This window comes from Canis lupus, chromosome 21 (genome assembly GCF_048164855.1).
Source record: "Canis lupus baileyi chromosome 21, mCanLup2.hap1, whole genome shotgun sequence".
Taxonomy (NCBI): Eukaryota; Metazoa; Chordata; class Mammalia; order Carnivora; family Canidae; genus Canis; species Canis lupus.
Genome location: NC_132858.1, coordinates 46,775,664 through 46,796,834, shown reverse-complemented (window position 1 = coordinate 46,796,834; position 21,171 = coordinate 46,775,664). Strand labels below are relative to the sequence as shown.

General features: G+C 37.4%; 1 protein-coding gene across 2 annotated transcripts in view; it reads right to left on the bottom strand.

Annotated features, from left to right (window-relative positions):
• Window positions 1–21,171, bottom strand: part of SUGCT (succinyl-CoA:glutarate-CoA transferase) — a 714,296-nt gene that overhangs the window by 612,503 nt on the left and 80,622 nt on the right. For both annotated transcript variants that reach the window (XM_072791643.1, XM_072791644.1), the window contains exon 7: window positions 6,061–6,152. In XM_072791643.1, coding sequence (XP_072647744.1) covers window positions 6,061–6,152 — 92 coding nt within the window. The remainder of the gene's footprint in view (window positions 1–6,060; window positions 6,153–21,171) is intronic.

Below are 21,171 nucleotides of genomic sequence, written 5' to 3'. Positions count from 1 at the left end.
CTTTCTGTATTTCTTGAGGCCTGTTCTGTGACCTAATATGTAATACATTCTAGAGAATGTTCCATGTCCACTTGAAAAGAATGTGTATTCTGTTGTTTTAGGATGGAATGTTCTCAATAAATCTGTTACATCCAACTCATCCAGTGTGTCATTCAAACTCATTATTTCCTTCTTTATTTTCTGTTTAGATGATCTGTCTTTGCCACTTTTGATCTCTCCTTTGCACTCAGAAAATTCCCTTTAATATTTCAGTGGTCACAAACTAAAACTAACTTTTTATAATGAATATATATTATTTATAAAACAAATTATTTTTAATAAAATTAAAATAAAATATAAATAAAACTTACAAGTCACTACATCGTTAACTCTGACTAATCAATGATTAGCTATGTTTAAGTAGTGTCACCTAGAATGTTACATGAATAAGGGCAAGTTGATTATTTAATGTCTTTTACTAATATATTAAAATTTATAATTAATTAATAAGATTAAGATCAAGGAAACATATTGTCCTTTTTTTTGGAAACATATTATCCTGATATGAGTCATAAAATAAGAAAATATACTTGATGTGCCTAAAAACTCATAATTCTTGTAATATTTAATGAGTACAAAGTTCTTCACCAGGCACTAGTGTTATAAAAATATGTTGAGGAATATATATATTAACCAATATATTTTAACCAATATTTTAACCAATATGATCATTTTAACCAATGATCAAATATAGTAGAATTTTTAAAAGAGGAAAGTGTGTGTCTGTATGTGCGTGTATGTTAAGAAGGGCCATAGCTACTTTGTTTTAATGCCATTCACTTTATCGCACTTCATAGGTACTGTATTTTTTATAACTTGAAGGTCTGTGGCAACCCTACATCAAGGAAGTCTGTCAGCACCATTTTTCCGACAGCATCTGCTTATGTCAGGTCTCTGTCACATTTTGGTAATTCTCACACTACTTCAAAATTTTTCATTATATCTTGTTATGGTAATCTGTGATCAGTGATCTCTGCTGCTACCATTGGAGACTGAAGATATGATTGAAGTGCTGCAATCTCATAATAAAACTTCAACAGATGAGGAGTTACTTCTGATGGATGAGCAAAAAAGTGGTTCCTTGAAAAGGAATCTACTCCTGATGAAAATGCTGTAAAGACTGTTGAAATGACTACAACCGATTTATTACATGACATACACTTACTTGATAAAACAATGGCCGGGTTTGAGAGAATTGACTCTCAAAATATGAAATCTGGTAAAATGCTATCAAACAGCATCACTGGCTGAGAAACAGTTCATGAAAGGAAGAGTCAATCAATGCAGCAAACTCTGTTGTCTTAGTTTAAAAAACTGCCAAGGGGAAAAACTATATCCATATAATCAATATATCATTGTTCACTGATTGATGAATATAATCCTTCCTGATGTTTAAATGTAAAAATTATAGGTGAATTATTTCTTAGAACACATATTTCATATTTATCCATCATTTACTTTCCATAATCTCATACTCATTGATTTTGTTCCTGATCCCCCCTCCATAGTCCCTATGCATTAAAAAAAGTTAGATAGCTAGACAGATCCTGTTTGGAGAAATAACTGGTTAGCACTGAGCCATGAACATGAAAAAAAAATGATTTTGTTTGAAACACAAGATTACACTTTAATCAGAATATATAGACCTTAGTAAGTCATTAACTTCAGTCAGAGACTATCAAAGAATATCTGCTGCCTCCTTTAATGCAAAGGGGTTTTCAATAATAACACCTCTCATAATGTTTCCAAGTGTTATCCATAAACCACCTTCATCAGAAATATTTGAGGCCATCATTAAATATGCATTTGTGGGTTAAAGCCCACAAATCAGTATCTTTAAGAGTGGAGCCAAGAAATCTGCAGATATACCAAGCACTTGATGATTATTTTGTGCACTGTCTTTACATTATACCCAATTTTGTGCTTTTATGTTTTAAAAAAATACATTTTATTTGCTTATTACAATATCTTGAAGAGAAAGTATGTATCACTTTCAGATGCACTTCACTGAAACACAGAGAAGCTATATGATATGTTCAAGATCACATAGCACAGGGCCAGGTATTCATTCATTCATTCAACATGTATTTATTGAGTGCTTACTAAGGGCCAGACTGTTCTAGGCGTAGTTACAGTAGCAACGCACAAAGACCATAGTCTTAAGCCTCATAAAAGGGTCACTTTTTGGGCAGCCCGGGTAGCTCAGTGATTTAGCGCTGACTTCAGCCCAAGACGTAATCCTGGAGACCTAGGATTGAGTCCCACATCAGGCTTCTTGCATGGAGCCTGCTTCTCCCTCTGCCTGTGTATCTGCCTCTCTCTCTCTCTGTATCTCTCAGAATAAATAAATAAAGTCTTTAAAAAAAAAGAGAAAGGGTCACCTTTTAGGCAGCCAGTAACATTACACAGGAGTAAATCAGATAGAGCCAAACCTCCAGGCTCTTAACTGAATGCTTTCTCACTACTCCAAAATGGTTGATTCACTAACTCTAACATATCATACCATGTAGCATGCATAAGCAAGATGGAAATATAATAAAAACCAGGATTCATTTTTCAGGCAGTATGGAGAGTGGATATAAGCATCAGGGTATAAGAAGTAAAGCAAACCTGGATTCAAAGTCTGGCTTTATATACCAAGGCAGCACTCTGCACGAGTTATCTAAGCTGTAGTTACAGAATTTATCAGTACCTACCTGGGAGGATCAATGTGAAGATCAAACCATATAACAGCATATGTAAAACACCAAGCATGGGTCTAGCAGAGTGTAGGCACCTGTTCTCTCTTTCCACACAAGCAAGTAAGAATCCTACTGACAACACCACAGCACACCTAACCTAGAAGGCTAGACTTTAGATTTGATGCAAATCAACTGTAACTAGTTTGCCTAAATTTCATCATAAAGACTGCTTTCACAAATTCTATCCTACATTATATACTTAAGTAATGCCCCTTTGGGATTAAAAACTGAAATTATTATCCCATTATTTAAAAAACATTCTTTAATAAGCACAATACTAGTCTATACTTTGGGACTGTTGCTCATTTTCTAAGCAGAAATATATATTAGATCATCACTAAAAAAATGTATATACATATACATCTTCTCTAATCAAACTGTTAAGTAAAATAAAAAGTCCCTAAACAATAAGTTCAGCTACCACATTCTACCTCTCCAACCTAATTTTCTCCCTTCTTTACCAGCTCACAACAACCCAGAAACACTGGCATTCCTTTAGCTCTTCAAACCTAACAAACTCCCCAGCAGTTAGACGTCACACATGGTGTTGTCCTCTGATCATCAGGCTAATGCCTAACTGGGTCCCACCTTAAACATCTGGTCCTCAGAGAAGCCATCCCTGACCAAGCATCCTGGCGATGTTGGGCTGCACTGCACACGGTGATGCAATGAAGCCTTAGGATAATGATATATGATGGAGAGGCCCAGGTTTCAGTCATCTGACAAGATGCAGATATGCTACAGCATGAATACACAGCTGTGCAGGTAGATAAAAGTTCACAAATAGCATGATATAACTGGAAATAATGCATCTGCTTTGGCTAGCTGAAAATATTAGCCAGGGTGGCATCTGGGTGGCTCAGTGGTTGAGTATCTGCCTTAGGCTCAGGTCATGATCCTGGGGTCCTGAGATCGAGTTCCACATTGGCCTCCTTGTAGGGAGCCTACTTCTCCCTCTGCCTATGTCTCTGCCTCTCTCTCTTGTATCTCTTATGAATAAATAGTAACATCTTTAAAAAAAATTAACCAGGGCTTTCGTAAGTGATCCCTCTTCTGCCAAGAGGTATAAAACACTGCTCATATTGAGAAGTTCTTCTAAAGGGAACTCCCAACATGGCCTAAGTCTCTTCCCTTCTGCTTTTATTCCTGGCTGTCAAACCACATTTTACAAAGAACTTTGGAAGTATTTTAACAGTCTAAGGCACATTGTTACTTATGTCAATAGTATACAGAGCCCTTTTTCTTTTTTTTTTAAGATTTTTATTTATCTATTCATGAGAGACACAGAGAGAGAGGCAGAGACACAGGCAGAGGGAGAAGCAGACTCCATGCAGGGAAGCCCAGTGCGGGACTTGATCCCAGGACCCCTGGGGCACGACCTGAGCCAAAGGCAGACGCTCAACTATTGAGACACCAGGAGTCCCCAGAGCCCATTCTCGGAGTTCTTTTTATTGACTTATTGTCTGATAATATGTGCTTTCTCTACTTAATAACTGTGCTTACCCCATCGCCTGCCATACTGTCAGTGCCTAACAGTTTCCAGCATCCATAAGGAGTATGTGCCTTAGGAATATTTTAAGGAATACCCAGCCACTGAATCAATGAATTAAGAAGAAAGGGTGTGCCCATGTGAAAGAAATACGGTATCCAGAAGTTAAGTTTACCAAATGTATGTAAAGTCTACAAAATAGTGCTGGGCACATACATAGTAAGCACTCAATCAACATTGTCATTATTTGTTTAACTAGAACAAAACTATCCCAAGTAGGACAATGGAAGAGAGAAAAGGCTGTTTAGTGACTGAGGAATACCAAGGCTGAGCACATGACATGTGGCTCTCCATAGAGCACAGTGCAAAGGCACCCTTCACAATGGCCCTTTCCGAGTTGGTTCATTTTAACACATGAACATACAAATTTAAAAGCCTGAGATCTTTTCACATGTTCATGGTTGAGTTCAGCACTCTTACAATAAAACCACTCACAACAATAACATCTCATACAGAAGCACTTCTACGGGATAGAGCAGAGAGAGAGAGAGAGATCCATGCTCCACTCTCCCAGTGGATGGAAAGAAAAGTGGCACCCTTAAATATTTTATGGAAATGTCATACATTTTTCTTCCTTAGACTCATGAAAATAAAAGATAACAACAGTACAAATACTCATATTTCAAGTCAATGAAATCCCACCAGCTGTTTTAAAATTAACAAAAAGAAGTCAAGGCTACCAAAGAGAAGACTTGAGTGAGGTCACTCTGCCTCTGTTTATCACAAAACCGCAGCCATATTACCTGAAGCATTCACTGATGCAAGTGATTCAAGAAAGGAACACCTAAGTGAAAGAAGTTTTCACATCTAACAATCCAAGCTGTTTTGGAAATGGATGTCTTATTATTTTTATTTATTAGGTTTTCACACAATTGTTTTTTAACTTTCATACCATTCTTACTGTTTTCTTTCTCAAAGAGCCCGTTTTCTATGAGTCTTCGATCTGAACAAACACATTTTAGCCATCCATATACTTTTAAGGAAATTCCCAACCTATTATCAATAAAGAGGGATTGCTATAAAATCAAATAATTCTCCCACTGTCAGAACCTAATGTTCATAACAAGCAGACATAACTCCACCCGAGGCTTTAAGTAACAAATTTTAAAATACATAACCACTAATTAATATTCCAGAGGGAAAAAGAGACCCTCCACCATGTACATGTGCCACATGAAGGTACTCTAATAGAAATGGCCATCTGTGATCCGGTCTAGTCGGCCATTCTCCTTCACAGAAGGAATATCCGTAAATCACACCCAGGTGCCTATATCAAGCCTGAATAATTAGAATACAAATGCAAAATATGTTTATCACTTGATCTGTTGCTTCTCACTAAGAAGACTATTATTTTCCATGGGGCCATATTGGCATTTAACAAGTATATTTGTAATAAGTACTTCCATTTTCTTTTTTTATTTTATTTTATTTATTTATTCATGAGAGATTCAGAGAGAGAGAGGCAGAGACATAGAGGGAGAAGCAGGCTCCCTGCAGGGAGCCCGATGTGGGATTTGATCCCCAGACCTGGGATCATGCCCTGAGTTGAAGGCAGATGTTCAACCACTGAGCCATCCCGGCATCCCAATACTTCCATTTTCAATAAGAATTCATCTTCCCTAGTTTCTTTTTAAAATTAACTCAAATTTAAACTTATAAGTTAGTGAATAGGAAAATTCCTTTGGAATAAACGGGGGAAAATTTATGAATATTCTAAAGAATGATACCTACCTTAGGCCCTGTGATATGCATCAGACCACCAAAAGCAGAGGCAACAGTATCATAACCAGCTCGCTGAGACAGTGGACCTGTCTGACCATATCCTAAAATGAGAAGAATAGACATAGTCAGCATCAGGCAGGGGAGAACAAGAGTACAAGAGTGTGTTAAAATCCTTTGTAGCCAGAAATCTTGCAGCAATTTATTACTGTGAGATTGATAGTATCCCTTGAAAAGGAAGCAATAAAAATTATTTATGATCGTATACCCCAGAAGGCTGCAAACTGGTTATTTGAGGGCCAGATCCCACCTGCAAGAATATTCTATCTGGCCTGAAGAGGGTCCTGAAATGTTTCTATTTAGTTTCCAACATTTCAAAACGCAGGAGATAGCACATAAAATACAAATTTTATGGATTTTCTTGAAAAATAAGAAAACTAGGCCCATGCAACAATCAATCAGAGTGAAGTAACAACTCTTCCCTTTACACAGGGAAATAAGTTATCCAATTTTCCATTCTTCCACCACTCTTAATATTCCTTAATGCCTGAGCCTGATTCACTCATTTAATCTTACCTCCCAGATTCCATTCATACACGCTACTCTTGTTCTATACTAAACAATTTACAAAGTCAGACTGGATTCTGTTTAAATATTTTCTTAGGTATGCAAACATATACATAAATGATGATTAAAAATTTTGAACATAAATAATATCATTAGATGACCTAACAGTGCTTTTTAAGATTATAAAGAGAAGATGAAGGTATTACTTTTCTTTTCATTTTGTTTTTCTTTTTCCATCAGCAAAAATCAAGAGAACACAAGAAATAGTTTCTCCTGCTCTCCTCAGTCCTGGCACTTACTTTAAATAATAAAGGTTATTTCAGGTGTTACATGAATCTGTCTCCAAATCCTATGTTATCAACCAGAGAGAGGACACATGAAAAGCCTTCTATACCCATCAGCTATTAGCTGAAATTTCCTGCATACCTCACTTTAAAAAGATCAAAAGGGGTGCGTCAGGATCCTCACTTGCTTCTCCAGCCACCTGGAAGCTTCTCCCTCTATTTCACTCCTATATCCACATATCTCACACTCTCTCACATCCCCCAAATCTGCACTCAAATGTCTCCTTTAAAAAAAAAAATCTCCTTACCAGAGAGACCTTCCCTGGAGAACTTTTATAAAAGAGTATTCTCACCTCTCACTCTTAATCCCTCTTGCCTGACTACATTTGTCCTCATAGCATTTATCACAAGATATAGACTATCGCTCTGTGTTTACTGATTTATTTTCTGTCTCCTCCCTACCAAAATGTGTGTTCCAGAACTTTTTTTCTATTTGATCTACTACTGTATTCACAGCATGAGAATAGAATTCAATAACATTCATTGAACGAATATTTGTCACATAAAATATTTTTTTTAAAAAAATCTATAACTAAATTAATAAGGAAACTAAGTAAGTTTTTGTTTTGCTTTATTTTGTTTTTGACCAAAATGGTAGAGGCTCCTGAATTTTTCTCCTCCCACAGACATACCAAATGCACAGCTCCATGTGGACCAATTCCCTCTGAGCAAAACTCAGAACTAGTTGTTTGACTTGTACACATTGGTGATAGAGAAAATACCCACATCTAGGGGTGCCTGGGCAGCTCAGTCAGTTAAGCATTTGCCTTTGGCTCAGGTCATGATCCCAAGGTTCTGGGTTCAAGCCCCGCATTGGGCTCCCTGCTCAGCAGGGAATCTGCTTCTTCCTCTTCCTTTGCCGCTCCCCCTGCTTGTGCTATGTCTCTCTCAAGTAAATAATTTTTTTAAAAAATCTTTAAAAATAAGCAAATAAAATACCCACATGCAAATGAGTAGGAAAGGCTGAGTCATACTCCTGCCATAAACCCCACTCCAGGCATAGCACCATATAATCAGGAGGGAACCCCCCAACTCCAAGCTTCTCCTCTAGAAGTGAAGGGTTTGGACCACATATCTTATGCCCCAACTTTTAAGGCTCCCAGCTGAGATACAGGCCTCCAAAACACCTAGCTCAGATATCCAATGGAGCTTACATTCACAAGTCCCATTGGACCATAACAAACAGAAAAAGAAGTTGTTAACAGGTGCACAGCACTAATCACAGCTATCGGGACAGAGGGACAAGGCAAAACCATTCATCTCCCAGTTTTTCCCTGTAAAGGGTCTCACTGCACACTTTACAAGCTGCTATTTGAGGATTTGGACTGTAATTAACATATATCTAGGTGCTGACTGCAATCCTACCTGGAACCCAAAAGAGCCAGTGGGTCACACTCAAGTTCACTCCAACAATGCCAGGTCACCAGCATCTCTCTGGAAAGAACTTATACACATATCTGGCACACCAGCTCTTTTGCACCTACTGCCCCCTAATCACCTGGCTCTGACAGCCAATGGGTTTTGCATTCACAAATCCCACAGGGCTATACCAAACAAAGAATCAGTTTTTAAACAGGCTCAGGAGTAAACTCAATGGCTATATATTCGGGCTCAGTGCAGAAAGAGAAAGCAAAACACCATCTTTCAGTGTCTCCCCGGAAAGAGTTTGCATGCTTTTCCAGCTGTTATCTGAAATCCAGCTTCTAATCAGCCTGCATCTAGGTGCTAACTGCTATCATCCCCCTGGGGACATTGATGGATCTTGGCACACTCTCAACCTCTAGGAGCCACTAAGAACAAAGTCAGTGGCTTGGACAATCACAAAGATTTGAGGAAACTTGGAGCTTAGGCCAGGATGATTGATGAGATTCATCTCCTACACAAGACCAGTCTCAAGGCTGAGAGAGGTGGCTGTTTTAGCTAATATATAAAACCAACACAGAGAATGAAAAAAAAAAAAAGAAGAAACAGGAATATGTCCCAAACAGAAGAAAAAGGTAAATTTCCAGAAACTAATCTGAGGGAAATGGAAATAAGTTATTTATCTGACAGAGTTCAAAATAACAATCATAAAGATACTCACCAAGATAAAGAGCAATGCATGAACAAAGTGATAATTTCAACAGAGAGAGAAAATATTAAAAAGTACCACAGAAATCACAGAGCTGAAGAATACAATAGCTAAAGTGAAAAATTCAATGGAAGACACTCAACCACAGACTAGATCAACTAGAAGAAAAGAACAGCAAATTAGAAGATAAGCAGTGGAATATATGCAATCAGAGGAGCAAAAGGAAAAAGAGTGAAGATAGCTTAAGGGACTTATGGGACATCATCAAAAAGACCAATATACGCATTAAAGAGGTCCCAGAAGAAGAGAGGGGGAAAGAGGCAAATGCTTATTTAAAGATATGCCTCAAAAATTCCCTTATCTGAAGGAAAAAACAAGATCTCCAGATCCTGGAAGCCCAGAAAGTACCATATAAGATGAATCTAAAGAGACTCACACCAAGAAACATTATTAATTAAATTGTCAAAAGTTACAGACAAAGGGAGAAACTGAAAAGCAACTTGTTGCATACAAGAAAACTGTCATAAGATTATCAGTGGATTTTACAAAAAACATGCAGGCCAGAAGGGAGTAGAATGAGATATTCAAAGTGTTGAAAGAAAAATATTGCCAACCAAGGACATCCTATCCAACAGAGTTATCTTTCAGAAGAAGAGATAAAGAATTTTCCAGACAGACAAAAGCTAGAGGACTTCATCACCACTAGACCGGCCTCACAAGATATGTTAAAAGAAGTTCTTCAGGCTGAAACAAGAGTGCTAATTAGTTACACTGAAATGTATCAAAGTATAAAACTAACTGGAAAAGGTGAATATATAGCTAAATTCAGAATATTCTAATATTGGGATCCCTGGGTGGCACAGCGGTTTAGCGCCTGCCTTTAGCCCAGGGCACAATCCTGGAGACCCAGGATCGAGTCCCACGTCGGGCTCTCGGTGAATGGAGCCTGCTTCTCCCTCTGCCTATGTCTCTGCCTCTCTCTCTCTCTGTGTGTGACTATCATAAATAAATAAATAAAAAATTTTAAAAAAAGAATATTCTAATGTTGTAATAGTGGTGGCTAAGTCACTTATATAACTGTAATATAAGAGTTTAAAGACAAAAGTATTAAGAACTCCCATAATGACAGTACTTTCTTAATGGATACATAATATAAAAAAATGTAAGTCGTGACATCAAATCCTTAAAATGTCAGAAGAGAATGTAAAAATTTGGAAGTTTTGTATACGTCTAAGTTAGGTTGTTATCAGCTTAAAATAGCCCATTACTGGGGCACCTGGGTGCACAGTCAGTTGAGTGCCCAACTCTTGGTTTCAGCTCAGGTTGTGATATCAGAGTTGGGGGGTCAAGCCCCACGTCAGGCTCCACACTGGGTGCAGAGTCTGCTTAGGACTATCTCTCCCTCTCCTTCTGTCCCTATGAGCTCTCTCTCTCTCTCTCTCTCTCTCTCAAATAAATAAGTAAATCTAAAAAAGAAAAAAAATGAAAAACAAAAATAGACTGTTACAACTATAAGATGTTTTACACAAGTGTCATGGTAGCACAAAGCAAAAACCTATAGCAGATATACAAAAGAGAGAGAAATCTAAGCACACCACCACAGAAAATTATTAAATCACAGAAGAAAACAAAAGAGGAAGAAACACGATTACAAAGCAATAAGAAAACAATTAACAAAATGACATAGTAAGTTCCAGACCTATCAATAATTAATGAAAATGTACCAAATTCTCCAATTAAAAGACATAGAGTCGCTAAATGGATCTTTTTAAAAAGATCCAACTGTATGCTGCCTACAAGGGACTTACTTAAACTTTAAGTACGTAGACTGAAAATGAAAAGATAGAAAAGATATTCTATGAAAAAGGAACCAAAAGAAAGTAGGAATAGCTATACTTAATCAAGTAAAATAAACTTTAAGACAAAGAAGGGCATTACATAATGAGAAAAAAAGTCAATCCTGCCAGAGGATATAACATTTGTAAATATTTATGTTGCACCCAACATATAAGAAACTAAGTATTTAAAGCAAATATTAAGAAACATGAAGGGAGAAATAGACAGTAATACAGTAACAGTAGGGGATTTGGATACTCCACTTTCAAAACCAGATAGATAATAAAGACAAAAAATCAATAAGAAATCATTGCACTTAAACTGCATTAGGGCAGCCTGGGTGGCTTAGTGGTTTAACGTTGCCTTCAGCCAAGGGTGTGATCCTGGAGACCTGGGATCGAGTCCCACGTCAGGTTCTGTACATGGAGCCTGCTTCTCCTTCTGCCTGTGTCTGTGCCTCTCTCTCTCTTTGTGTCTTTCATGAATAAATAAAATCTTTAAAAAGAAATAAATAAAATAAAATAAACTACACAATAAACCAGATGGACTGAACATTTATAGAACATTCCATCAAACAGCAGCAAAACACACATTTTTCTCAAGCATACACATGAAACCTTCTCCAGAATAGATCATATATTAGTCTGCAAAATGAGTCTTAATTAATTTAAGAAGATTGAAACCTTCTTAAGCACTTTTTCTGATCATAAAGGTATTAAACCAGAAATCAATTATAAGAAGAAAGTTGGAAAATTCACAAATATGCAGAGATTAAATAATATGCTCAAAAAAAAAAAAACAGATCAAAGAAGAAACCAAAAGATAAACCAAAAAATATCTTGAGACAAATGAAAATGAAAACACAAGTTAACAAAACTTATAAGATACAGTAAAAGAGGGAATTTTATAGTGATAAGTGCCTACATTGAGAAAAAAAGAATGATGTCAAACAACCTCATTTTACACCTCAAGGAACTAGAAAAAAAAAAAACTACGCCCAAATTTAGCAAACAGAAGGGAATAACAAAAATCAGAACAGATAAATATGAAAAGATAAACAAAACAGGCAATCTTTAGCTAGATAATCAAAGAAAAAAGAGACAGAACTCAAATAAATAAAATCAGAAATGAAAGATAAGTTACAGCTGATGCCACAGAAATATAAAGGACATAAGAGACTATCATGAACAATTATACAAAAAAACAGACAACCTACAATAAACAGATAAATTCCTACATATGACCTACCAAGAATGAATCTTGAAGAAATATAAAATCTGAATAGAACAATAACTAGTAAGAAGATTGTATCAGTAACCAAAAACATCCTTAAAAACAAAAGTTCAAAACCATATGGCTTTACTGGTAAATTCTACTAAACATTTAAAAAAGAATATCAATCCTTCTCAAATACTTTGAAAAAACAGAAGAGGAAGAAATGCTTCTAAACTCTTTACAAAGCCAGGATTATCCAGGATTATCCAAAACCAACAAGGACACTACAAAAAAATAAAATTACAGGCCAATGACCCTGATGATACAAAAATCTTCAACAAAAATTAGCAAACCAATTTCAACAGAACATTTTTAAATACATCATTATCAAGTGGGATTTATTCCAGGAATGTAAGGATGGTTCAACATCCACAAATCAATCAATGTGATACATCACATCCACAAAATGAAGAATAAAAATCACATGATCATCTCAGCAGATACAGATAAAGCACCCGACAAAATTCAACATCCATTTATAATAAAAACTCTCAACAAATTTAATATAGAGGGAATATACCACAACATAATAAAGGCCATATATGACCAATCCAGAGCTAACACCATACCAAATGGTGAAAAGTAAAAGCTTTTCCTCTAAAATCAGGAACAAGACAATAGTACCTACTCTCACCACTTCTATTCAACATAATATTGGAAGACATATCCAGAGCGATTAAGCAAGAAAAGGAAATAAAATGCATCCAAATCAGAAAGGAGGAAATAAAAATGTTTGTTTTTTAAAGATTTTATTTATTTATTCATGATAGACATAGAGAGAGAGGCAGAGACACAGGCAGAGAGAGAAGCAGGCTCCATGCAGGGAGCCGGACATGGGACTCGATCCCAGGTCTCCAGGATCATGCCCTGGGCTGAAGGCAGTGCTAAACCACTGAGCCACCCGGGGATCCCTAAAACTTTTTGTGAATGACATGATCCTACACATAGAAAACCCTAAGACTCCATCAAAAAAACTGTGAAACAAATTTAGTAAAATTTTGGGATACAAAATCAATATAAAAATCTGTTGCATTTGGGGCACCTGAGTGGTTCAGTCAGTTGAGCATCTAACTCTTGGTATTGGCTCAGGTCATGATCTCAGGGTTGTGGGATCTAGCCTCATGCTGGGATCTGCACTCAGGGGGGAGGCCGGCTAAGAGTTTCTCTTTCCCTCTGCCCCTCCCCCCATTCGTGCTCTCTCCCTCTCAAATAAATAAATCTTAAAAAATATCTGTTGCATTTCTATACACTAACAACAAATTATATGAAAGAGAAATTAAGAAATCAATCCTATTCATAATAGTATCAAAAACAATAAATATTTGTAATATATTAACCAAAAAGATAAAAGATCTATACACTGAAGATTATAAGACATTAATGGTAGAAACTGAAGACACATTAAATGGAAAGATATCTCATGCTCTTGGACTGGAAGAATTAGCATTGTTAAGATGTCAACACTACCCAAAGCCATCTATGGATTCAACACAATCCCCATCAAAATCCCAATAGCACTTTTTATGGAATTAGAAAAATAATCCCCAAATCTATATAAAACCACAAAAGACCTCAAATAGCCAAAGCTATTGTGAGCAAGAATGAACCTGAAGATATATTTCTTAATTTCAAAATACATTACAAAGCTATGCAATCAAAACAGCACGTGGTGCTGGCATAAAAACAAACAGACCAATGGAACAGAACACAGAGCCCAAAAACAACTGATCTTTGACAAAAGTACCAAGAACACACAATGGTAATTGACAGTCTGTCCAATAAATCGTGCTGGAAAAAAAGGTATCTACCTGCAAAAGAATGAAATGGATCCCTATCTTAACACTATATACAAAATCTAGGGGCACCCAGGTGGCTCAGCGGTTTAGCGCCACCTTCGGCCCAGGGCCTGATCCTGGAGACCCGGGATGGAGTCCCACATTGGGCTCCCTGCATGAAGCCTGCTTCTCCCTCTGCCTGTATCTCTGCCTCTCTCCCTCTGTGTCTCTTGTGAATAAATAAAGAGAATCTTAAAAAAAAAAAATCTATTCAAAATGGTTTAAAGACTTAAATGTAATAATCTGAAACCATAAAATTCCTAGAAGAAAACATAAAGAAAAAGTTCCCTTACATTGGCCTTGGCAATAATTTTTTGGATATGACATCAAAAGCATAGGCAAAAATAGACAAACGGAATTAGATTAAATAAAAAGGCTTCTGTGAAGCAAAGGGTACAATGAGAAATGAAAAGGCAACCTACACAATGGGAGAAAGTGTTTGCAGACCATGTATCTGATAAGAGCTTAATATCCAAGATGTATATGGAACTCAACCAAACAGCAAAAAAAAAAAAAAAAAAAAAATCAAATAATCTGATTTATTTATTTTTTTAATTTTTAAGATTTATTGAGCCACCCAGGTATCCCAAATAATCTGATTTAAAAATGGGTAAACATTTTTTCCGAAGAAGACCAATAGGTACATGGAAAGGTGCTCAAATTCACTAATCATCAGGGAAATGCAAATTAAACGCACAGTAAGACATCACCAACACTTGTTAGGATGGCTACTATCAAAAAGACAAGAGATGATAAATGTCAGCAAGGTCATGGAAAAAACGGAACTCCTGAGCACTAGTGGTAGGAATGTAAATCGGTGTAGCTATTACGGAAAATATTATGGAAATTCCTCAATAAAATAAATTAAAAATAGAACTACCATATGATCCAGCCATCCCTCTTCTGGGTATATATATCCAAATAAAATGAAATCAGTATTTCCAGAAGGTATCTGGATTCCTACATTCACTGCAGCATTGTTCATAATAGCAACGATAGGGAAACACATTGTGCACTTTAAATATATACAATTTTGTCAATTACTTCTCATGTGGCCTGGGAAAAAAGAAAAAAATGTAGATATGTAAGACAAAATCCCCAGATAAAATTATCACTTAGCATTAAATTAAAGTAGCTCAAGATTAAATTATATTTATATTATATTATTATAATTATATTAAATGATATTTATCATTATTGATGACAGAAAAGATATCACAACATGTAAAGTTTCACATATAAAAGCAGAGAGAATCATATAATAAAGCCACTGGCAACTTCCATAATTATTTATTCTTAGACAATCTTCTTTCCACTACACTTATTTTTCAGTTAAAACTATTGTATGAAGGGATCCCTGGGTGGCTCAGCGGTTTAGCACCTGCCTTTGGCCCAGGGCGCGATCCTGGAGATCCGGGATCGAATCCCACGTCGGGCTCCCGGTGCATGGAGCCTGCTTCTCCCTCTGCCTATGTCTCTGCCTCTCTCTCTCTCTCTGTGACTATCATAAATAAATAAAAATTTAAAAAAAAAACTATTGTATGAAGAACAAAGTAAAACCATAAAAAAAACAGTCTTGATTCAGGTGAAAACCAGTCACACAAAATCCTACACTGTGCCATGTTTGTATTCCAATTTCAAAAACAAAATCTGTAAAATCTGAATTCTTAAATCTTCCAATAAGCAAAAATGGGATATGAAGGGAAAATAATGGGAAACAAAGTATAAGGCAACATTCTCTGTGCAAAAATACAGAAATTAATACCAAGCATCAAGAGTGAATTTATATTCCAGGGCAGCTAGCTTACAATTAACTGCAAAGGGCACCGTAGACCAGGCTTCCAGTATTCCACACAATGGCTTTCAAATTCGGCATCTGCAGCAGAAAACAGGCCCCCTGGAGCAGAGAAAAGCTCCACCATCAGACAGGAACTCTGTGTTCCATGAACCACCTGTTATCTCAACAGGAAGTCAAGAGAAGGAATTAAGTTTCAGTCCGCTCAGCGAGGAAAATCAGGTGCTCAGGAATCTGGCCAGGAGCCCAAATTCCTCAAATGGGACAAATTGAAGCCCCCCACTATCAGCATAACTCTAAAAGGGGTCTTCTAAATAAAGGCCTGGAGGAAAATAAGATCAGAAAAACAAACAACTTGCTAAATAAAAGTTCACCATAATAGTCACCTTCTGATACAACTTCTCTTGTTCAGTTTACAGCAAAGAGGAGGCATAAATACCTAATTACTTTAAATTACAACTTCCAAGTACTTCTTTTAAAGAGAAATAGGGGCACTTGGATGGCTCAGTCCATTAAGCACTGACTCTTGATTTCGCTCAGGTCATGATCTCAGGGTCTTGAAATCGAGCCCCACATTGGGCTCCATGATGGGCAAACGGAGCCTGAGTAAGATTCTCTCTCCCTCTGCCCCTCCTCCCTGCACATGTGGGCTCTCTCTCTCTCTCTCTCTCTCAAATTAATTAATTAATTAAAATTTTAAAAATAAAAAAAAATATAGTTATTCTCGTGGAAGTAGTATGGCATAGTGAATAAGGATGAGTTTCAGGACTGAAAAATACCTGGATTCAAATTATTGCTCTGCGAACAACTAAATTTTCAACAATTTATTTGATCTTCCTGAGCCTCGATGTCTTCATCTGTCAAATGGCAATATTCGGGGCACCTGGGTGGCTCAGTAGTTGAGCACCTGCCTTTGGCTCAGATCATGACCCCAGGGTCATAGGATCGAGTCCCACATCAGGCTTCCTGCATGAAGCCTGCTTCTCCCTCTGCCTGTGTCTCTGCCTCTCTCTCTCTGTGTCTCTCATGAATAAATAAAACCTTTAAAAAAATAAAAAATAAAATGGCAATATTCATTTGACCACAGATTTCTTATGGGGATTTCATCTGATAAGATGGCATAAGCAAAATGCATTTTACATTGAGAGCTAAATATACTTCAATAATAAACATGCATTAATCAATATACTAATAATATACCAGCTTACTTTTCCCACAAAATACTGAGAATAACAAAAAGAAAACTGCCTTGGGGTATGTTGAAATGATGAGAGTAAGTATTCTAGGCATGGCAGTTATGTTGTTTATAAGTGTCTTTTTTTTTTTTTAAGATCTATTTATTTATTCATTAGAGAGAGACACAGAGACACAGGCAGAGAGAGAAGCAGGCTCCTCACAGGGAGCCTGATGTGGGACTCGATCCCCGGACCCGGGGTCATGCCCTGAGCCAAAGGCAGACACTCAACCACTGAGCCACCCAGGCATCCCGAAAATTGAAAGTTTTTATACTGTGAAACTTGCATTTGTTCATTTTAGAGGAGAAGCTGACAATAATAATAATTTTAATATATATATATACTAAGTTGCACCATACAACCTCCCAAGAATGCTTCCTTGACCATTGTACTTGACCATCCCGCAGCAAGGAGTCATAAATTATTCCACCTTTTCATCTGACTCTTAACCATAACTATTTGAAAACTGGCTATCAGCACTATCAACAAATATTTCTGACAACAAATAGGAAGTTTTAAAGCTGGGAAGTGATATCATCAAATAGTATTTTGTAAGGCTTACTCTGTTGGCAACGTGAAGGGTGATTTATTAATTTTAATAAAGAGCTGACAAAATGGCAAATGTGGGACCCAGATAGTTCTTTTCCATTTTATTCTAGCTTTACAATTCCAAAAAACTACGGTCAAAATCCAAATTAAAGAGAAAAAAATCTAAGCATGTCAGTTCTATCATATGCTCAAGTAATGGGGTAAAGAAAATTAAGGAGGTTATGGAAAATCAGAGAGGAACCCTACACATTCAACCATTCTTTCACTCACTTTCTTTCTCCTCTCTCTCTCTCTCTCTGTGTCTCTGTCTCTCTGCCTGTGTGACTCTGTCTCTCTCTCTGTCTCTGTGTCTCTGTCTCTGCCTCTCTGTCTCTCTGTCCCTCTCTCTGTCTCTCTCTCTGTCTCTCTCCGGCTCCCTCTTTCTCTCTCTCTCTCTCTCTCTCTCTCTCTCTCTCTCTCACACACACACACACACACACACACACACAGGCCCTTACATTCATTTTAAGGAGCAACCTCGCCACCTTGTGGCTTTTATAAACATTCACTATAAAGCAAAACTTGAATTTCCAGACACAGAAAAGCAAAACTGTGAGGAAAAGAAACCAATGGGAAAAGATTTCTCCTTTTAATATTTGCCCTGAATACCAGATGATTTGGCCTTCCTGCTCCTGGCTTCCCTCATCTTTCTTCTTAATTATGTCTCACTGTTCTCCTGAACCTAGGAGCGCTTCTAAAGCAGGAGCCCCCACTGTTTCTGTAACTCCTATGACACCTCCCACGGTGCTCCTTCTGAGGAGGTTAACCTTCTGAAGGCCAAACAGCCCTTCAACAAACTGGCGAGAAGCTATGAACTCTCCCCAAAGAAAATATCTCAACATATTTCGAACCCCATTCATGAATGCACCCCCGGTGAAGAGGCAGGTCAAAGACCCCCCACTGCTTGCTATCTGTCCACTCCAGGCCCACGGCATCTCCATTATCAGCATAACTCTCCTGAGAGGGAGCAGTTCAAGGACAGCTAGGAGGCTTCCAAGCATCTGAGAGCTCCAGCATGGGGCTTTGGTCTCACAACAAAAAGAAAAGAAGGAACAAAATAAAGCATCTGTCAACTACACTGTATCCGTAGCCTCCTCTGGTCTCCCTCCCTCATGTTTGCCTCTTGTGATCACAGTGACCCTTCTAAAATCTAAATCAGAATGTACTACCTTCCTGCCTAATGCTTTCTAGGGGCTTTCCAAGTCCCCTAGAGTAGATCCAAACTCTTTATCCTTTTGTCTTTGTCATTGACTGCTCTCTAAACAAATCTCATCAATTTTCCCACTGCCCTCTACCTTGAGTCCTGATGGTCTTCTTACTTTCTCTGAATACACCCACAGCTATTTCCATCCTGGAGACTCTGCTACCTAAAATGTTTTTTCTTCCAATTTCACAGGACTGGCTGCTACTGATTATGTGATCCTGCACACACCTCTTCAAAGAGCCCTTCCCTAACCACCCAGTCTAAAATAGACTTCCAGGAACTCCCTAGCATTTTATCATATTTTCATTCTCTCTGATAAGATAGTACTTATCACCATCTGGAATTTAATTTTTTTAAATGAATATATGTCTCTTCCCTGGAACATTAGCTTTGACAGAGGTATATGTTCTCAGCAATATCTTCAGCACCTAGAATGTCTTCCAGTATCTCAGTAAATGTGTTAAACAAACGAATGGGGGTGCCTGGGTGGCTTAGTGGGTTAAGCCACTGCCTTTGGCTCAGGTCATGATCTCTAGGTCCTGCGATCACCCCACGTCGGGCTCCCTGCTCAGCAGAGAGTCTGTTTCGCCCTCTCCCTCCATCTTTCCCCCTGCTTGTGCCCTCTCGCTCTCTCGCTCTCTCGTTCCCAAATAAATAAATAAAATCCTTTTTAAAATAAAAAATGAATGAATATAAACAAATTAGCTAGGGAAATGGAAAGAAGACTTACCTTACTACTGGCCATAAGACAAAGATTAAACTGTACTTCCTCTAATAATACCTGAAATAACCTGTCTGGGGTTTGGGGGCAAGAGCAATAAAGGAAGGTCCAGGCAACTAAATTTCCCAGGTTCAACCAAAAATGTCCCTAAGAGTCCATATATATTTGGTGCCCTCTCATATCCTCAGTGTTCTCGCTAATAAATTTCATCCATACCATGGTCCCAAACAAGATACTGGCAACACCCTGTCTAGAATAATAATGACTATTTATCAAGTTATTATGTATTAGACACTGAAAGACATTTCTCCAGTACGTCACTTAATTCACATAAAAACCTTATGAGTTAGGTACCATTATCTGCTATATACAACTATAAAACCTGAGGCTTAGAAGAGTTAAGCGACCTGTCCAAGGTCACAAAGACAGGAAGTAGCAGAGCTTAGATCCTAACTCAAGTCTGAATCCTTATACATAAACATGTCTGCTTGTGTGCGTAAAGACATCTCCATCAAAAAATCCAAGGTACCACAAGCTTAAAGATGCCCTAAACAGAAAGTATCATCGCACCTCAGTCACCCTCACAGGCCATGGAGCCAGACTGTTCCTTCTGCCACATTCACTTCACTGAACGAACTTTACCCACACATTTGCACAATCCAGAAACCTAAGAGTCATCCTGGACTCTTTTCTTTCAGCTCCTGACCATACCCAATTGGTCACGAATTCCAGCTAAACAACTCTCAGATCCATCAAAGCTCTTATGCTCTGCAATAGCTTATTTACTGGTCCCCCTGCCTTAGTTTATTGTTTATGTGACTACAACAGTCTTTCAAATATGTAATTCTGATTTTAAGTCATGTCCCTTATTAAATTCTTACTAAGTTGCATACAGGATACGAGATAAAAATTTCTTACTTAGGAGGACAGACTGAAGGAAAAAAAAAAAAGGAAGAGGACAGACTGAGCCTTTTGTGACCTGGCCCCTAACTAGCCTACACATCTTATCTCCTGTCATTTTTCCAAAACAACTCATGCTCTCCAAACATGCAGGGCTCTTTCATTCCTCTGGGCCTCTGTGCGTGCCATTTTACCTGCGACCCTCCCACCTCCCCCATCCGTCTAGTAAAGATAATCCTCCTCAAGATACAGGTTTAGTTGATAATGGACTATTATGGACAATAAAGAAGGAAGCTTCAAAGAGGACAACTATCTATCCTGTTAATGAATTAAATACAAAATAGGAGTTAATGTTTAAAGTTAATACCATGCTATTAGCTAGAAGGCTAATACTACTGCTCCAGCAGCTATAGAAACTCCAACAATAGATTATTTAACTGAAAGAAGATCAGAAGGCAAGAAAATATTTTACAATAAAGAAGGTGATCCTTCAAAATGTATATAAATACAGCTGACCTTGAACAGCACAGGTTTGAACCAGGCAGGTCCATTTACATGCAGATTTTTTCCAATAAATACAGCATAGTACCATAAATATATTTACTCTTTCTTATGATTTTCTTAATAAATTTTTTTCTCTAGATTAATTTATGAATACAGCATATAATGCACACAAAATATGTGCTAATTGATTATTTTTGTTATTGTAAGGGTTCTAGTCAACAGTGGGTTATTAGTAGTTAAGTTTTGGG